Source organism: Bos indicus x Bos taurus, chromosome 11 (genome assembly GCF_003369695.1).
Source record: "Bos indicus x Bos taurus breed Angus x Brahman F1 hybrid chromosome 11, Bos_hybrid_MaternalHap_v2.0, whole genome shotgun sequence".
In the NCBI taxonomy this organism is placed as follows: Eukaryota; Metazoa; Chordata; class Mammalia; order Artiodactyla; family Bovidae; genus Bos; species Bos indicus x Bos taurus.
In genome coordinates this window covers 15,204,545-15,223,319 of record NC_040086.1, presented here as the reverse complement: position 1 = coordinate 15,223,319, position 18,775 = coordinate 15,204,545, and the positions used below count along the sequence as shown (strand labels likewise).

General features: G+C 38.1%; 1 protein-coding gene across 3 annotated transcripts in view; it reads right to left on the bottom strand.

Annotated features, from left to right (window-relative positions):
- The window catches only part of TTC27 (tetratricopeptide repeat domain 27), a 185,080-nt gene that overhangs the window by 72,705 nt on the left and 93,600 nt on the right, over positions 1-18,775 (bottom strand). For all 3 annotated transcript variants that reach the window (XM_027554978.1, XM_027554979.1, XM_027554977.1), the window contains exons 11-12: positions 13,647-13,742; positions 10,797-10,919 (exon numbers count right to left, since the gene is read on the bottom strand). In XM_027554978.1, the coding sequence (XP_027410779.1) occupies positions 10,797-10,919; positions 13,647-13,742 (219 nt within the window). The remainder of the gene's footprint in view (positions 1-10,796; positions 10,920-13,646; positions 13,743-18,775) is intronic.

Below are 18,775 nucleotides of genomic sequence, written 5' to 3'. Positions count from 1 at the left end.
TATCAGAGGCCAGATTACATGCCTCAGGCTGTTCAGAACTTTTCTGTGAGAACTATGGAATTGACTTGAGTCCACCAGGGTTACTAAACTCGAGCTTTCAGGGGCCTTCTTGGCTGGCTCTCGGAGAAATGATACCATCTCAGCCCCTGGATACGACTATCATTATTAGTCAACTAGAAGTTTCAGTTGCATTAACTTATAAATTCCTTTTTTTCCCTAAGCTAGTATATGTTGGTTCTCTTACAACCAAAACCGTCCTAACACGTCCCTAGAAAATTCTGTTGCATAATTCATTCTATAGACTTCCAACCACAAGAAGATCTGTGAGAACGTAGGTGCCTTTTGTCAGAAAGACAGTTCAAATGCCAGTTCCACTGCTTACTAAAGGCATGACCATGAGTAAGCTCACTAATATGTTGAGAGTCTGTTTTTCATTTGTACATGACCTTCAAGAATTACATGTGAAATGTACCTAGGATTTTGTTAGGCACACAGTAAGCCCTAAACTAATGTTTGTGTTCCTTCTCAATCCCTCTACTGGAAAACCAGACTGAAAAGCAAGAAGCTTGAGGTTTCACTATTAGGAAGAAAGAAACTTGAAACAGCTTCTAGAAGCATTAAAATTTTCTGTAAACCATCATACTAGTTAACTGTGTACAGTTTCTCCACAGATAGCAGAATTGCTGTTGTTAAACTGTTAAATAGGTGTTTATGTAACCAAGGCCAATGGGACTGGAGGAAGTTAGGTCAAAGGGAAAAAGTACTGATGCTACCAGGTTAAAAAGCTGAATTCTTCCAGATAAGGCTGATTTCAACCAAACATCAGGTTTTTCTTTTTTTTTTTTAATGAAAATGTGTAGCCACAGGAGGAGGCCCTAGAGATCTCAGAGAAAGAATCTGTACAAGATACAAACCTAGAGGAACATTGCTTTACAGAAGGATAGCAGAGGGAGAAATATTTTGCTGGTCAAACAGAATTTGGAATCTATATATGTCTGCAGTATCAGACTATAAGCTTCTTGAAGGTAATTTTTTTTTTTTCTCATCTTGGAATACCACTGCCCAGCACATAGTAGGTGCTCTATAAAGTATTGAATGAATTCAACTGAAACTAACAGTGAAATCCCAAAGGCTTCAGATTCTACAAAGAAACATAAATGATTCTTCCTACTGAGAACAAAGTGAGAACACCTTAAGGATAGCGGGCTGACATCAATACTGAGTATGACTGAATTAGGACTGATCTAACAAGTCAGTCCAAGCAGAGAGGTTATACAGCAGAATCTGAACTTCACAAGCCCTTCTCACCCAAGTGATCACAACTAAGAAGTTACTCTCAGGAATTCCCTGGTGGTCCAGTGGTTGAGAATCTGCCCTGCAATGTAGGGGACATGGGTTCAATCCTTGGTCCAGAAACTAAGATCCCACATGCTACGGAGCAACTAAGCCCGTGAGCTACAACTCCTGAGCCCTCAAGCCACAACTAGAGAGTTTGTGCCACATAATGCAACGAAGATGACTGATGACACAACTAAGATCTGGTGCAGCCAAATACATACACAAATATTCAAAAAAAGAGAAGTGACTCTGAGGACTAAAAACATCAACGAGCAAAGTGACAGCCTGAGTTCCCTACCCTGGTAATTTAACTTTTGACCAAACAGTCCAGTGTTGAGAAGTAGCTGAGAACTTCAGATAAATACAAGCAAAAAAGTTAATATATAAAAGTGAAATATATGCCACATTGGGACTTATTTACATTTATGATGGTGTATTTTTCTACAAGCTGTTACAAGGGATATTCAAGGTTTGAGGGAGGAGCCCTACCCTAAGTACACTAGGATTCCGGGAAGCACCCTGTTAGAGACAAGGCCCTAGATTAGGCATAAAGAGTACGGGTGACAGCAAACATCTCATTCAGATATGAAAGAAAAATCAAAAGCTTTACAGACGAGCAAAAGCTGAGAGAATTCAGCACCACCAAGCCAGCTCTTCAACAAATGCTAAAGGATCTTCTCTAGACAGGAAACACAGAAAAGGTGTATAAACTCAAATCCAAAACAACAAAGTAAATGGCAACGGGATCATACTTATCAATAATTACCTTAAATGTAAATGGGTTGAATGCCCCAACCAAAAGACAAAGACTGGCTGAATGGATATAAAAACTAGACCCTATATATGCCGTCTACAAGAGACCCACCTCAAAACAAGGGACACATACAGACTGAAAGTGAAGGGTTGGAAAAAGATATTTTATGCAAATGGAGACCAAAAGAAAGTAGGAGTAGCAATACTCATATCAGATAAAATAGACTTTGAAATAAAGGCTGTGAAAAGAGACAAAGAAGGACACTACATAATGATCAAAGGATCAACCCAAGAAGAAGATATAACAATTATAAATATATATGCACCCAACATAAGAGCACCGCAATGTGTAAGGCAAATGCTAAGAAGTATGAAAGGGGAAATTAACAATAACACAATAATAGAGGGAGACTTTAACACCCTACCACACCTATGGATAGATCAACTAAACAGAAAATTAGCTAGGAAATACAAACTTTAAATGATACAATGGACCAGCTAGACCTAATTGATATCTATAGGACATTTCACCCCAAAACAATGAATTTCACCTTTTTCTCACGTGCACACAGAACCTTCCCTAGGATAGATCACATCCTGGGCCATAAATCTAGCCTTGGTAAATTCAAAAAAATTGAAATCACTCCAAGCATCTTTTCTGATCACAATGCAGTAAGATTAGACGACAACTATGAGAAACGCTGGGCTGGAAGAAGCACAAGCTGGAATCAAGATTGCCAGGAGAAATATCAATAACCTCAGATATGCAGATGACACCACCCTTATGGCAGAAAGTGAAGAGGAACTAAAAAGCCTCTTGATGAAAGTGAAAATGGAGAGTGAAAAAGTTGGCTTGAAGCTCAACATTCAGAAAACGAAGATTATGGCATCTGGTCCCATCACTTCATGGCAAATAGATGGGGAAACAGTGGAAACAGTGACAGACTTTATTTTTGGGGGCTCCAAAATCACTGCAGATGGTGACTGCAGCCATGAAATTAAAAGACGCTTACTCCTTGGAAGGAAAGTTATGACCAACCTAGATAGCATATTCAAAAGCAGAGACATTACTTTGCCAACAAAAGTCCGTCTAGTCAAGGCTATGGTTTTTCCACTGGTCATGTATGGATGTGAGAGTTGGACTGTGAAGAAGCCTGACTGCCAAAGAATTGATGCTTTTGAACTGTGGTGTTGGAGAAGACTCTTGAGAGGCCCTTGGACTGCAAGGAGATCCAACCAGTCCATCCTGAAGGAGGTCATTCCTGGGTGTTCTTTGGAAGGACTGATGCTAAAGCTGAAACTCCAATACTTTGGCCACCTCATGCAAAGAGTTGACTCATTGGAAAAGACTCTGATGCTGGGAGGGATTGAGGGCAGAAGGAGAAGGGGACGACAGAGAATGAATGGCTGGATGGCATAACCGACTCGCTGGACATGAGTTTGTAGTTGCTTGCTCCCCTCCTCCGTGGGGCGATGCCCAGTCCTACTCACTCTCTGACAGCCAATTGATCACTAATTGCTCTGGACGTTTATGTGTGTGAATGCACCACAGTCTGGCTTAATTTTTCAAATGAGACCTGCCAACATAAATATCCCAGGTCCAAGATAAAACAGAATAATTAAAAACAGGCCTTGTTATCCGATTAGCTGATCATCTCCTATTCATATCACCAAGTGATATTTTCGGTGAGTGTTTTGCCTGTTTTCCTCATTCAAGTGAACACAACAGGTTTTTCCTTTCAAATTGACCATCAAATTTTAAAGGATTAACAACAAGGATGGGGGCGGGCAGGTGCTGGGGAAGGAGTATGGCTTTTAGAGGAAAGGCAGGTCTGAGCTTGGATTCCAAAATCTGCCACTTACTGAGGCTAATCAGTAAAATGGCAAAAACAATTCATACTTTGTAGGTTGTTACAAATATTAAATGACAAGGACAAAATAATTCTATAAGGAACGTAGTACATAAGAGGCTCTAAAACTGCATTACATAATAACAGCATGCTCACAGTACCTTAGCATCTACGGAGCAAAAATAAAAGTTCTTCTATTTCTATTCCTTAAAATTAAGATGTTAAAACGAGACCAGAGAGATCTCATAATAAGTTTTTGGAGAGAGACTGTACAGCGGGGCTTGGAGAAGTTTCCTTCACCACATGCAGGGTCCATAAAGAGTGACCAAGTGAAGATCTGCTTCAATGCAATAACTATTCTATGAATACCTACTAGTCCTTCATTCAGCAAATGTGAGTTCCCCCAAGGTGCCAGGCCTTTGCTATAAATAAAATAGACACAAGTCTGGTTCTTAAACTGCTTACAGTCGAGCAGGTGAGCTAAGTCAGTACAAGGGATGATGAGTGTGGTGCTGGGTATTAGAGGCGCACACAGGAGAATCTCCAGATCTCTGGGGGCGATTTCAGGGAAAGCTCCTTGGAGGAAGCAATTACCAAGGAGAAGTCTGAGGAATAAGGAGTTAGCTGAGGGAGGACAAGTTCTAGACAGACAACAGCGTGTGTGAAGGTCCTGAGGTCAAACCAATGCTGCAAAATCAACAATTCCAGGTAGTTTAGCCCTGCCAGAACTTTGGACACAACCTGAGTGAGTACAAAGGGGGACAAGGCAGAGGTAATAGAGGAGGGAGACAAGCATCAGCAATGTCAGTAGGACTCAGATCATGAAGTGAAGACCATTCCAATAAGAGCTCTGAATTAATCCTAAGAACACAGCGAAGTTCCTACAGTCAGAATGACATGATTCGGTTCAGTTCAGTTCAGTCGCTCAGTCGCGTCCGACTCTTTGCAACCCCATGAATCCCAGCACGCCAGGCCTCCCTGTCCATTACCAACTCCCAGAGTTCACTGAGACTCACGTCCATCGAGTCAGTGGTGCCATCCAGCCATCTCATCCTCTGTCGTCCCCTTCTCCTCCTGACCCCAATCCCTCCTGGCATCAGAATCTTTTCCAATGAGTCAATTCTTCCCATGAGGTTGCCAAAGTACTGGAGTTTCAGCTTTAGCATCATTCCTTCCAAAGAAATCCCAGGGCTGATTTCCTTCAGAATGGACTGGTTGGATCTCCTTGCAGTTCAAGGGACTCTCAAGAGTCTTCTCCAACACCACAGTTCAAAAGCATCAATTCTTCAGCACTCAGCCATCTTCACAGTCCAACTCTCACATCCATACATGACCACAGGAAAAACCATAGCCTTGACTAGATGGACCTCTGTTGGCAAAGTAATATCTCTGCTTTTGAATATGCTATCTAGGTTGGTCATAACTTTCCTTCCAAGGAATAAGCGTCTTTTAATTTCATGGCTGCAGTCACCATCTGCAGTGATTTTGGAGCCCCCAGAAATAAAGTCTGACACTGTTTCCACTGTTTCCCCATCTATTTCCCATGAAGTGATGGGACCGGATGCCATGATCTTCATTTTCTGAATGCTGAGCTTTAAGCCAACTTTTTCACTCTCCACTTTCACTCTCATCAAGAGGCTTTTTAGTTCCTCTTCACTTTCTGCCATAAGGGTGGTGTCATCTGCATATCTGAGGTTATTGATATTTCTCCCAGAAATCTTGATTCCAGCTTGTGTTTCTGCCAGTCCAGCGTTTCTCATGATGTACTCTGCATAGAAGTTAAATAAGCAGGGCGACAATATACAGTCTTGATGTACTCCTTTTCCTATTTGGAACCAGTCTTTTGTTCCATGTCCAGTTCTAACTATTGCTTCCTGACCTGCATACAGGTTTCTCAAGAGGAAGGTCAGCTGGTCTGGTATTCCCATCTCTTTCAGAATTTTCCACAGTTTATTATGATCCACACAATCAAAGGCTTTGGCATAGTCAATAAAGCAGAAATAGATGTTTTTCTAGAACTCTCTTGCTTTTTCCATGATCCAGCAGATGCTGGCAATTTGATCTCTGGTTTCTCTGCCTTTTCTAAAACCAGCTTGAACATCTGGAAGTTCACAGTTCACGTATTGCTGAGGCCTGGCTTGGAGAATTTTGAACATTACTTTACTAGTGTGTGAGATGAGTGCAATTGTGCGGTAGTTTGAGCATTCTTTGGCATTGCCTTTCTTTGGGACTGGAATGAAAACTGACCTTTTCCAGTCCTGTGGCCACTGCTGCGTTTTCCCAATTTGCTGGCATATTGAGTGCAGCACTTTCACAGCATCATCTTTCAGGATTTGAAATAGCTCCACTGGAATTCCATCACCTCCACTAGCTTTGTTCTTAGTGATGCTTTCTAAGGCCCACTTGACTTCACATTCCAGGATGTCTGGCTCTAGGTTAGTGATCACATCATCGTGATTATCTTGATCCTGAAGATCTTTTTTGTACAGTTCTTCTGTGTATTCTTGCCATCTCTTCTTAATACCTTCTGCTTCTGTTAGGTCCATACCATTTCTGTCCTTTATTGAGCCCATCTTTGTATGAAATGTTCCCTTGGTATCTCTAATTTTCTTGACGAGATCTCTAGTCTTTCTCATCTGTTGTTTTCCTCTATTTCTTTGCATTGATCGTTGAGGAAGGCTTTCTTATCTCTTCTTGCTATTCTCTGGAACTCTGCATTCAAATGGGTATATTTTTCCTTTTCTCCTTTGCTTTTCGCTTCTCTTCTTTTCACAGCTATTTGTAAGGCCTCCCCAGACAGCCATTTTGCTTTTTTGCGTTTCTTTCCCATGGGGATGATCTTGATCCTTGTCTCCTGTACAATGTCATGAACCTCATTCCATAGTTCCCCAGGCACTCTATCTATCAGATCTAGGCCCTTAAATCTATTTCTCACTTCCACTGTATAATCATAAGGGATTTGATTTAGGTCATACCTGAATGGTCTAGTGGTTTTCCATACTTTCTTCAATTTAAGTCTTAATTTGGCAATAAGGAGTTCATGATCTGAGCCACAGTCAGCTCCTGGTCTTGTTTTTGCTGACTGTATAGAGCTTCTCCATCTTTAGCTGCAAAGAACATAATCAATATGATTTCGGTGTTGACCATCTGGTGATCCATGTATAGAGTCTTCTCTTGTGTTGTTGGAAGAGGGTGTTTGCTATGACCAGTGCATTTTCTTGGCAAAACTCTATTAGTCTTTGCCCTGCTTCATTCCGTATTCCAAGGCCAAATTTGCCTGTTACTCCAGGTGTTTCTTGACTTCCTACTTTTGCATTCCAGTCCCCTATAATGAAAAGGACATCTTTTTTGGGATCTGCCTTTTAGGAAGCTTGCTCTGACTGCAGTGTGAAAAAAGAACACGTGGGAACTCTCTTAAATCACATAAAGAGACTACCTTAGAAGAAAAAGAAAAAAAACAAAACCCAAACTAAATGTTAAAAAAAATCTCAGCTGTTTTAGAAATAAAAGATTTGTTTGGCAAGTTAAAGGGGAAAAATTTTTAAGTCTAATGGCCACAATCATCTGCTAATATAGCATAATAAAAGATAAGGCTGTGCAGCTCAGGTAAGCCTTCTTTCCTAAGAAACAAGAGAAAATACTAGAGGTTCCAATCTAAATCTCTCCACCTCTTTCCACGCTGCCTTCTCCAGGCAACTTAATACCTGCTCAGTCTTTCTCTTTTCATTTTGCTCAACAAAATGACTCAATTTGCTCAACAAAATAAGAATTCTATTATAGAAAAGTTTGGAGAAACTGCATTAAGTGTGCCAGATAGCTTTAAAAAATTAAATGCTAACAGATGAGAACCAGTTCTGACCTCAAGGTCAAGCAAAATTAATCTTCGCTATTTTGCCAATGGTCATTAAATAACAAGAATTTCTGTAGGTAGTTTCTAAATTAGAGAGTCTGAGATCTTACTAGTGGGGTGCAAACATGAGCATCATAGCACAATAATTAGACTTAGATACTTTTCTGAATTTGTCTTTTAAAAATGAATTATGCCATTAAGCACTAAAGGCAAAGATTAAAATTTCACAAACTTCCAGTTAATTCTAAATGTGATGACAACTACTGGTATGCAATCAAATATTAAAAGAATCTCAGCTGTTTTAGAAATAAAACATTTGGTTCCAGCTTGAAGCAAAACTTTTTAGGGTCTATGATTAAACTGATTTGCAAATACAGCATGAAAATAGGTAAGAGGTCTTTTATATGGCAAATAACTAAAATCAATCTTTAAAATCAAGATTTTGAAGGATGTTTGGCTGTAACTCACAAAAGACTTGAGAGAAAGTTAATAACTGTACATTCCTAAAAATTAAAATACACACATTTTATAGAGTGATTTAAAACACAGAAATTTATCATTACTCTAAGACATTTCTTACAAGGTTTACATGCATATTTAAAAAATAATAATACTGCTACTAATTTGAGGGACTTAGTCAAATACATTCTCTGAAAGGAATGGACTAATATTTTTTATTCTCTAGTAAGAGTATCTCTACTTTCCATACTCACTAAAAATAACTAAATAAATTTAATATAGCAAAGTGTGCTTTGGGTATTTGGGATTCACCAACTTGCTTAATTACTTCAAAAATTTCCATATTTTTATATATAGTTATTACTTATTTGTTCACTGACCAATGGGAAGAATGATGCAATGGTAACTACATCAATGGTATCCTGGGAGCCAAGAAATAATTCACCTCCTTGTTAAACAAATATCCGAATACTACTTGTACACCAAAGGGCACTAAATAAACACTTAAGTCTGCGAAGAAACATGATACTGTATCTCATCAAATTTGAGATGCCATCAATTTTAAGACTAACTCTTAACTAATAAAGAAAAAATGTTTTCAATTACATTATGACATAATGCCTTGGATGAATCACATCAACTTCTCATTGCTTGATATTTTTTAAATCTACTCAGAAAAATTGGGCAATTTTTCCTGCCTCCAGTACACTGCTTGATATTATAAACAGCAATTTTTTTTTTCTTTTACGAATCTTGGTATGAAACACGGCTTCATCTACATTGCGGTGTCTTCCCTTCTTGGCTCCCATAAAGCCTTTAGTTATTGTTTTTAAAAAGTAAGTGGAATTGTGATTATTTTACCAACGGCACATGTTTACTTCACTAATGTTAAATTCACATCTCTCCACTCTGTTTTGGTCCTTTACCATTTCTGTTTCATTGCCAAATCATAATGAAATCTTTTTAAATATATTTTAAATGGCAATTAAATCCAATGTATGTAGAGCTGACACTGTACATAACTCAATTGAAATGATGATACTAAATACAGCTACAACTAAAACTTGTACAAGCACAAGCAGTTTGAACCTGGCCAAATGGCCACCTGACAGCCACTGACAGATGCCATCAAGTGGCAGATACAACCCAAATTCAAAGATATTAAAATGCGGGGAAAAAAATATGAGTCTCAGAATCAGTAATAGCAGTAAATACTCACAGAGCAAATACTCACAGCAAACACTCACGAGGAAAGAGCACCATTCTATGTACTTTTCATATGTTATGCACGAAAATCTGTCGGGTACGTAGATTATGTGCCTCCAGATGAGGAAGCTGAGGCTTGGGGTTGGGGCGCTAAGAAGCTTGCCCCAATATCACAAAGTTAACATGTGCCGAGGCTAGCTTTTGAATCCACAATCTGGGCTATGCTTTTAACCACTATGTCATGTGGTCACTTAAGTTATTAATCAATAACTAGCTCTGTGACTTAACCTGAGTCATTAGAGACTCCTTTCCTTATCTGGAAAAGGAAGGAACTGGAATGGATGATTATGGAGTCCCTTCCCAGAAAATACTATAATTCTATAATCTTTTATAATAAAATGTTATCCTCATGGTAGCCTCTCCTTAACCCTATAAAATTCAAAGACTTTCACCACCATTACTGACTAGTGAAAATAACCTAACTTTTACTATTATTCTAAAATTCACACACTTAGGAAAGGTATTAAGAAACAGACATACATGTACCACTATTTCTCTTTTTCAGGATGATGGCAAAGGCTGACTATAGATACAAATGATCCAATTTCTGGGTTTTACTCTGCCTGTGTACCATACTTGTGATACAAATTTACCACTTAAAATTTTAGTCCAAAATTAACAAATGATTTCAATGTGTCCATTTTAACAGATATACAGGGTGCACAGTCCTTTAAAAATTCTGTTCATTTATGAGGGAAAAAACAACAGATTAATAACAGATGCAAATATTACAACATTTTCTCTCTTGACCCAATTTAAAGGATGGAATTAAATGTGCATTACACACTTGTCAACTCTTTTGCCCCAAGGTGGGGGGTGGCCGAGGGGGCTGTCCTAACCTGTGGATCTTCTACAGGTCGAGCTGCCCTCCCTCCTAGGTAACCTTGCTTCTGACCCACAGCCTCTGATCATCAGGCAACCTAGTGATGCTTAAAATATTTCCTAATAGTTCACTTTGAAGTTGTCTACAGAAGGAGAGTTAATAAAGGAAAGAGACGAAAATGTGCAATGTCTTTAAAGCTTTCATTATTTATTCATAAACATCAAACACTGTATTAGTTTTGGGCCTTGCTTTTTTCCTTTATAGTACACATGCAGACATAAAATAATCTGCCCCAATGGAAGTCAGAGAAAACATTAAAAAGATTTCTGATGAAAAAAGTGAAAAAAGGAATATAAGCGAACTGTTGGCAAAAGTAGGTTTAAAAAACAAAACAGGTAGGATGATGGCTCAAAGATGAAAGGGTCTGGCCAGAGCATAAAATTTCACTATTACATACCTTCCCATGCTGCCCAGCTCTTTCATAGCAAATGACAACATCTTCCCACATTTCTAGCTTCTCAAATATCTGAAGGGCTGAATTGGTACATCCCAACTCAAAGAGTAAACCTGCAAGTTGGCGCTAGAAAAATCAAATAAAAATAATGAACAATCCTTCACACATTCACACACAGATTTCTGTTCCATTTGTAGGTATATCTAATCTGCCATTTTAAGCATCTGCTTATTGCAAAAAATGCCTAATATCTATAATTCAACCTCTGCTGAAAAAACATATATGTTTCCTACATGTTGAAAAACATACAGGAACTGTTCAAAATACACAATATATCAATTTTCCCCATGAATTCAGAACTTAAAAGGCAAAATCTGCACTTCTTTATTATCTAGAAAGTCTGTACATGACAATCTCTGTTGTAAAGCTGAGATCAAATAAGTCAATTTTTAAAACTGTTAAAGTGCCCCGTATCAGAAAGGCAAATATAAATGTTGCTGAGGATGTGAAGAACACAGAACTCTTGTGCACTACAGGCAGGACTGTCCATTTGTCAATTTGCAGCCAATATACAAAACAATAGGAAGCTTCCTCAAGAAACTGAAAACAGAGCTACCGTATGATCTAGCAATTCCACTTCTGGATATATAACTGAGGAAAATGAAAACACTAATTTATTTTAATAAGTACACTCTAAAAAATTTAGCTACCTAGTTTCCCAGTACTTGGCAGATAAAATGGGACAAATTGTGATAAAGTGAGTGAAGGTTAAGTATATTCAAGAATAAAAACAGTGTATTTTATAAGTGGTCCATCCTGCAGGAATAGAAAAACAATATTAAAAAGGTTTAAAAAACTGGGAAAACTCATGAGTGAGGTATGGTTGTAAAATTCAATACATATTTAAGAGCTAAGAAGCTGACAGACATGGAACATGCAGAACTAACAAACTCAGAAAGTAAAATGAAACTATAAAATTTCATTTTATAATGAAAATTACATTTTTATATATATTATTAAAATGTTATATATTATATAAAATATATATTATAAAATAAATATATATCTATTATATATATATTATAAAAATATATTATAAACATAAAAATAAATAAAAGTAATGGCTCAATTCTTCTGTATCCCATGAAATATAGGAGAATTTGGCTATTTTAGAATATGTGATTGGACATTTTCAAAAACTGAACATCACACGTGGGAGCTGGAATAAATCTTAATGCTCATATAGTAAGGAGTTCAATCTTTCTAATAGTGACAAAGTTATGGCATCTAAGCTGATATGGCTAACTAGGAGTAAAGATGAATATGTTTTATAATAAACTGTGCTGTTATTTCCTGATCTTTAAAAATAATACATAAAGATATGCTTACTCCCAAGAAATAAAACTGATTTAATTTCTTAATGAAAGAGGATGTTTATCTAATTGCTCAAAGATCCCAAAATCCACAGCTTCCTAAGCAGATAAAATAAACACTGAGCCTATTTGAACAGTATTTAATTTTCCTAATGTTTCTGTTCAGAAAGTAACAGCTACACCCTCAACAGACATGTTTTGTCATAATAATAGTTCAGAGTTTGATTTGTTTATACACCACAAACCACATAGTACAAAGACAAAGCACTTGACAAACTTCACAAAAACATGCCAAATGTTCCAACTGCTAACACCTTTCTGATGAAGAATCTATCCTCTTGAGACGATATGAAAACATTTTTTGTGCCTGTTTTATTGATATGTCTTCAATAGATGAAGTGAATCCCAATGTATAATAGACCCCCTCGTTTACCCTGAGCTTACGAATATACTAATAATCTACTCTAAGAAATCTTATGAAGATTCTGAGTCACTGAATTGTGGGTTGGCATTTATAATTCTAAGTCACTACCTATGTGCATAATTCACAAGAGATGACAGGAAGCTGGTTAAAATGAGAATGGTTACTAAATCATCAATAAATTTCTGGCTGGCATTATTTGACTCCACTTAGCTTCTCTGTGCCACAGCCTTCACACTTGTAATTCGGGATTATTTCACAAAATGGTTGCAAAAAAATAAGATACTGTGTGTGAAAGGCAGAAAAAGATGCGTGCTTCACAATAAATGTGCAGTAAAAGCTGGCTGTTATTCTCTGGAATAATTACAACCCAATGAAGATAAAGGAAAGGAGGCAAACTAGACTAAAAGTTGGGAAACCAGAGATGCTCATGAACTGCTGTGTGATCAGCACTGGAAAAATGTAGTTACTGGTAACTGCCCTGGGCCGCCATTTTTTTTCGAGGATTAAGAAACCAGAATTATAAATTAAGAGATCAGACCAGGTGTCTAAGTTGTCTTTGGTGAATAAAATTTTACAAAATAGAGGAATGACACCTGTAACACAGGGGAACCCACAGGGCAAGAGCTAAACTAGGTGTTCTCATGTCGTTAGAAAGAGCAAAGTAGTTCAAGGCATTTCACATTATCAACTGTCAAATAAATGCTTTATTTTACCTTTTGTAAACAATTTGCTTAAAAGGTTCATTCTTTAGCAGAAAATCCTTACAGGGCTTTTAAACATAAATAGTTATTTTGAAAATGAAGACTTTTGTGGCTCTATTATTTAATTTCAAGAATTCTATTTAACCTAGTTTACATTCTTTTCAATGTTTTACAAGTCCAGTATCACTTCATTCAAATAGCAGTTTGAAGTAATTCCCAGCAATTCCCAGCTAGATACTTTTTCTTTTCCTTGAAATATATGAAAACTCCAACACAAATTTAGTCATTTTTTTCTAATGCATTTATCTTTCAAAAGAGAAGTGTTTTCCATATCCAATGACAACAACGAAAATACCTGAATGGCCCAATGAGGTGGCACTTGACAGCAATAGAAAATCTTCAGACGTTCCAATACAGACGCAGTCTTATCTTCAAATTGGTCTGCAAGAGCCTTAAGAGCACGTATCATAATCAGAATCTATATGAGTAATAGCTTTATAATATGAACAAGATTTTTGTTGCAAAAACAAATAGACATATAAACAATAAAGAATACAAGTACTTTGATACTGTGTTGGGATGTGTGAATATTCTTGAATTTTCATAAATGTTAAAAAAAATCTTAAAATTAACCAACATTTATGTAATTTGAACATTAAAAAATAACAAGAAAAATTTTTAAAAATGAGGTTTCCTATAGTAGTTCTTTCAAAGAACTAGCCTTATTAATCCATCTTTTTATTTTTTCTATTTTCTAAGAAGAATTGTTTGTAGCATATCTATTTCACAACCATAATGTGACAATGGCCCTTTCTAATGTAAATCAGAGATAAATTACATGAAGAATTTCATTTAGGACTATTTTCTCAGGAATAAAATGAAATCAAAGGGTGTCTATTTGATCACAGAGGGCTAAGTCTCTTACTCTTCAGCAACAGAACCAACCATAAGGGAGGACACTCATTCATTCAAGACCAGTGAACAACTTCAACCTGCATGCGCTGAGGAAACCCTCTGCTGGGCTCAAATGTACTTTGTACTAGATAACTGAACCTACAGAACCTACAGAGGGCAGACCAACAAGACAAAGATGGCTGACTCTAAGAAGGGGACCAAGGCCAAGTGCAAAGCTAAAGGTTGCCACTAAGTGGTGGTCACAAGATGAGCATCATGAGACCTCACATATTCAGCATCAAAATGAAGACAGACACTCTGGAGTCCTAGAAAACACACGGACAGCAGTCTCATTACCATGATCATCTTTACCTGACTCTTCATTTGTCATCTAGTACATATACGTGTTTTTTCTGTTTTACACTGAGCACTTTCAACTGTGCATTATTATGACCTTTTCTGCATAATGCAGCACTCAAATTTTCTCTTTTTGGCAACTGACTAGGTTTCACAGGCCTGTCTTACAAAGATTATATGGCAACAATACAGCAATTTTAATACACATATTATGATTATGTAGGAACATTCAAACAACTAGGGTCATGGCATCTGGTCCCTTCACTTCATGGCAAATAGATGGGAAAACAATGGAAAACAGTGAGATACTTTATTTTCTAGGGCTCCAAAATCACTTTGGACCGAAACTGCAGCCATGAAATTAAAAGACGCTTGTTCCTTGGAAGAAAAGCTATAACAAACCTAGATAGTGTATCAAAAAGCAGAGACATCACTTTGCCAATAAAGGTCCGTCTAGTCAAAGCTTTTGTTTTTCCAGTAGTCATGTACGGATGTTAGAGTTGGACCATAAGAAGGCTGAGCACCAAAGAACTGATGCTTTTGAACTGTGTTGTTGGAGAAGACTCTTGAGAGTCTCTTGGACTGCAAGGAGATCAAACCAATAAATCCTCAAGGAAATCAGTCCTGAATATTCATTGGAGGGGCTGATGCTAAAGTTGAAACTACAATACTTTGGCCACCTGATGTGAAGAGTTGACTCACTGGTAAAGACCCTGATGCTGGGAAAGATTGAGGGCATGAAGAAAGGGACGACAGGGAATAAGATGGTTGATGGTTGGATGGCATCATCAACTCAATGGACCTAAGTGTGAGTAAACTCTGGGAGATAGTGAAGGACAGAGGAGCCTGGTGTGCAGCAGTCTACAGGGCCGCAGAAGAGTTGGACATGACTGAGCAACTGAACAGGGAGAGCATCCATGTATTTGAGAATGGTGAAGCACTGTGTTGGCAACTTACTTTCCAAAACTTCAGGATACAAAAGACAGTTGGTCCTCTACCTAGAACTTTTCTGTAAGCTTGAAATTTTTTTAAGTTTTAATGAAATTAGCTTTTAAAATTGAAAAAAAAAAAGTAAGAGGTAGTAAATCCAAACTTCCTCATAAAAGGACAAGAATCTAACAAATCCCACTATCAGTAAAAGGAGACCAGTTTCTGAGCAGGGGAACTGCTCCTCAGTTGGGGAAAACAGAAGTTCTTTATATTATATGAGGTGGAAGATATATCTGTTAGCCTAAGAAGATCCTGCCGAATGAGAAAACACTCATTGCATCACTTCTTCGACAATCCAAGATGCTATTCAATCAAATCAGTCAGAACAAATTGAGTCATAACCAGACTCCTAAAACCATCTTGGTCAAAATATTTTTAAAGTTTTCTGGCCTTACTTCAGAGAAACTTAATAACAAAAAGGTTGCATACTTCTGCCCAAAGCTATTTAGTTGGAGGAAAGGGAGAAGAAAAACTTCTGGCTGAGTACATATGGTTACAATACATAAATAAAAGGCTTACTGAATTACTTCATTAAGGGGGCAAATCTTTCTTTTTATCAAATTCTTTTTCTTCCTTTGGAAAGAAAAAATAAATAATGCTTATTTAATAAGCACAGAGGACAAGATGGTTGGATGGCATCACTGATCCAATGGACAAGAGTTTTGAGCAAGCTCCGGGAGATGGGGAAGGACAAAGAAGCCTGGTGTACTGCAGGCCATGGGGTCACAAAGAGTCAGACACAACCAAGTGACTGAACAACAACAACAATTAAATAATTAAATGCCAAAAGCAATATCCCAACACTTACTTTTATGAAGTCTTAGTTCATAAAACTAAGTTTAAAAATAGTTTAGTTTAAAAAAGTTTAAAGTTTAGTTTAAAAAAATCTAAAACATTAGATTTTCAAATGAAACTCATGCGTTTGTGGCAATCTAGCTAAAACATATTGAGCAGTGCTCAGTAAATATTTCCCAATTTATTAATAAACAGATTTACTGGCAATCCACTCCAGTATTCTTGCCTGGGAAATCCCATGAACTGAGAAGACTGGCAGACTACAAACCACGGGGTCACGAAAGAGTCAGACACAACTGTAGTGACTTAGCACGCACGTTACGTATTTCAGATACTCTCAGACACTTTTAATTGACCTCACAGTGTTCCTGATACTCTCAGATACTCTCCAAAATAGCAGAGACCACTGTAGACAGTAGAGGACCAACATTTATTTGAATTTGATATCACAAATAAGCTCCTGAACAAGTACAGCTACATTTTGTAAGAATTCAAATAGACGATGTGTATGATAAAGATTAAAAACAGAAGTCTAACCTATTTTCAATTCTGCATAGAATATACTTCTTCCTACCTTAAATATGACCACCACCAACAAAGCCAAGAACATTAAGTTGTCCAGTTCCTCTACTGAATTCAAAGTACTCTCTTATTTACTAACTCACTACAAATACAGGGACTTAGTCACAGTTCATCTCTAGGTTTTTCAGAGCAGGATTATTTATAGTGACTCATTCTGAAATAATTCAATTATAGTCAAGTGGACTGGAGTCCTTTACAGGAAAAAGTGTAGATAAGTGAGGTGGCCTGAATTCTGTTCTAGGTCTACCCACAACAAGTCAAATCATTTAAGCACAAAAGCACTCATCTACCACATGATTTTCCAAACGATCTTTTGCACTTCAGACACTCTAGGCATATGCCTTTTTCAAGAGTATTTTGGGCCTTCCTTGGTGGCTCGGTGGTGAAGAATTCACCTGCCAATTCAGGAGACACAGGTTCCATCCTTCACCCAGGATGATCCCACATGCCACGGAGCAACAAAGCCCAAGTGTCACAACTACTGAGCCTGTGCTCCAGAGCGCGGGAACCACAGCTACTGAGCCCACACGCCGCAATTACTGAAGCCCGTGTGCTCTAGAGCCTGTGCTCCACAAGAGAAGCCACTGCAGTAACAGGCCCACGCACCACGACTAGACAGCAGCCCCAGTCTGATGCAACCAGAAAAAAGCTTGCACAGCAACAAAGACCCAGCACAGTCAAAAATTTAAAACATTTTAAGAAAGAGTATTTTGTAGGATTTCCAGCATTTGAAAAGGTTGTCAGTCTCAGGTACCATTAGCCCAACACAAGTATCAGGTTTATTCCCCAGGGACAAACCATACCCAAGTAGTCCGAAAGACAAAGGCAAGATGCCAAGTCCTAGGAGACTGGGACTGCTGAATGGGAAGCCTGAGTTTCTACTGTTAATGTGTGTGAATCAGATCACATCAGATCAGTCACTCAGTCCTGTCCGACTCTTTGCAACCCCGTGAATTGCAACACGCCAGGCCTCCCTGTCCATCACCAGCTCCTGGAGTTCACTCAGACTCACGTCCATCGAGTCAGTGATGCCATCCAGCCATCTCATCCTCTGTCGTCCCCTTCTCCTCCTGCCCCCAGTACCTCCCAGCATCACAGTCTTTTCCAATGAGTCAACTCTTTGCGTGAGGTGGCCAAAGTACTGGAGTTTCAGCTTTAGCATCATTCCTTGCAAAGAAATCTCAGGGCTGATCTCCTTCAGAATGGACTGGGTGGATCTCCTTCCAGTCCAAGGGACTCTCAAGAGTCTTCTCCAATACCACAGTTCAAAAGCATCAATTCTTCGGCGCTCAGCCTTCTTCACAGTCCAACTCTCACATCCATAGATGACCACTGTAAAAACCATAGCCTTGACTACACGAACCTTTGTTGGCAAAGTAATGTCTCTGCTTTTGAATATGCTATCTAGGTTGGTCATAACTTTCCTTCCAAGGAGTAAGCGTGTTTTAATTTCATGGCTGCAGTCACCATCTGCAGTGATTTTGGAGCCCAGAAAAATAAAGTCTGACACTGTTTCCACTGTTTCCCCATCTATTTCCCAAAAAGTGATGGGACCAGATGCCATGATATTCATTTTCTGAATGTTGAGCTTGAAGCCAACTTTTCCACTCTCCACTTTCACTTTCATCAAGAGGCTTTTGAGTTCCTCTTCACTTTCTGCCATAAGGGTGGTGTCATCTGCATATCTGAGGTTATTGATATTTCTCCTGGAAATCTTGATTCCAGCTTGTGTTTCTTCCAATCCAGCGTTTCTCATGATGTACTCTATATAAGTTAAATAAACAGGGTGACAATATACAGCCTTGACGTACTCCTTTTCCTATTTGGAACCAGTCTGTTGTTCCATGTCTAGTTCTAACTGTTGCT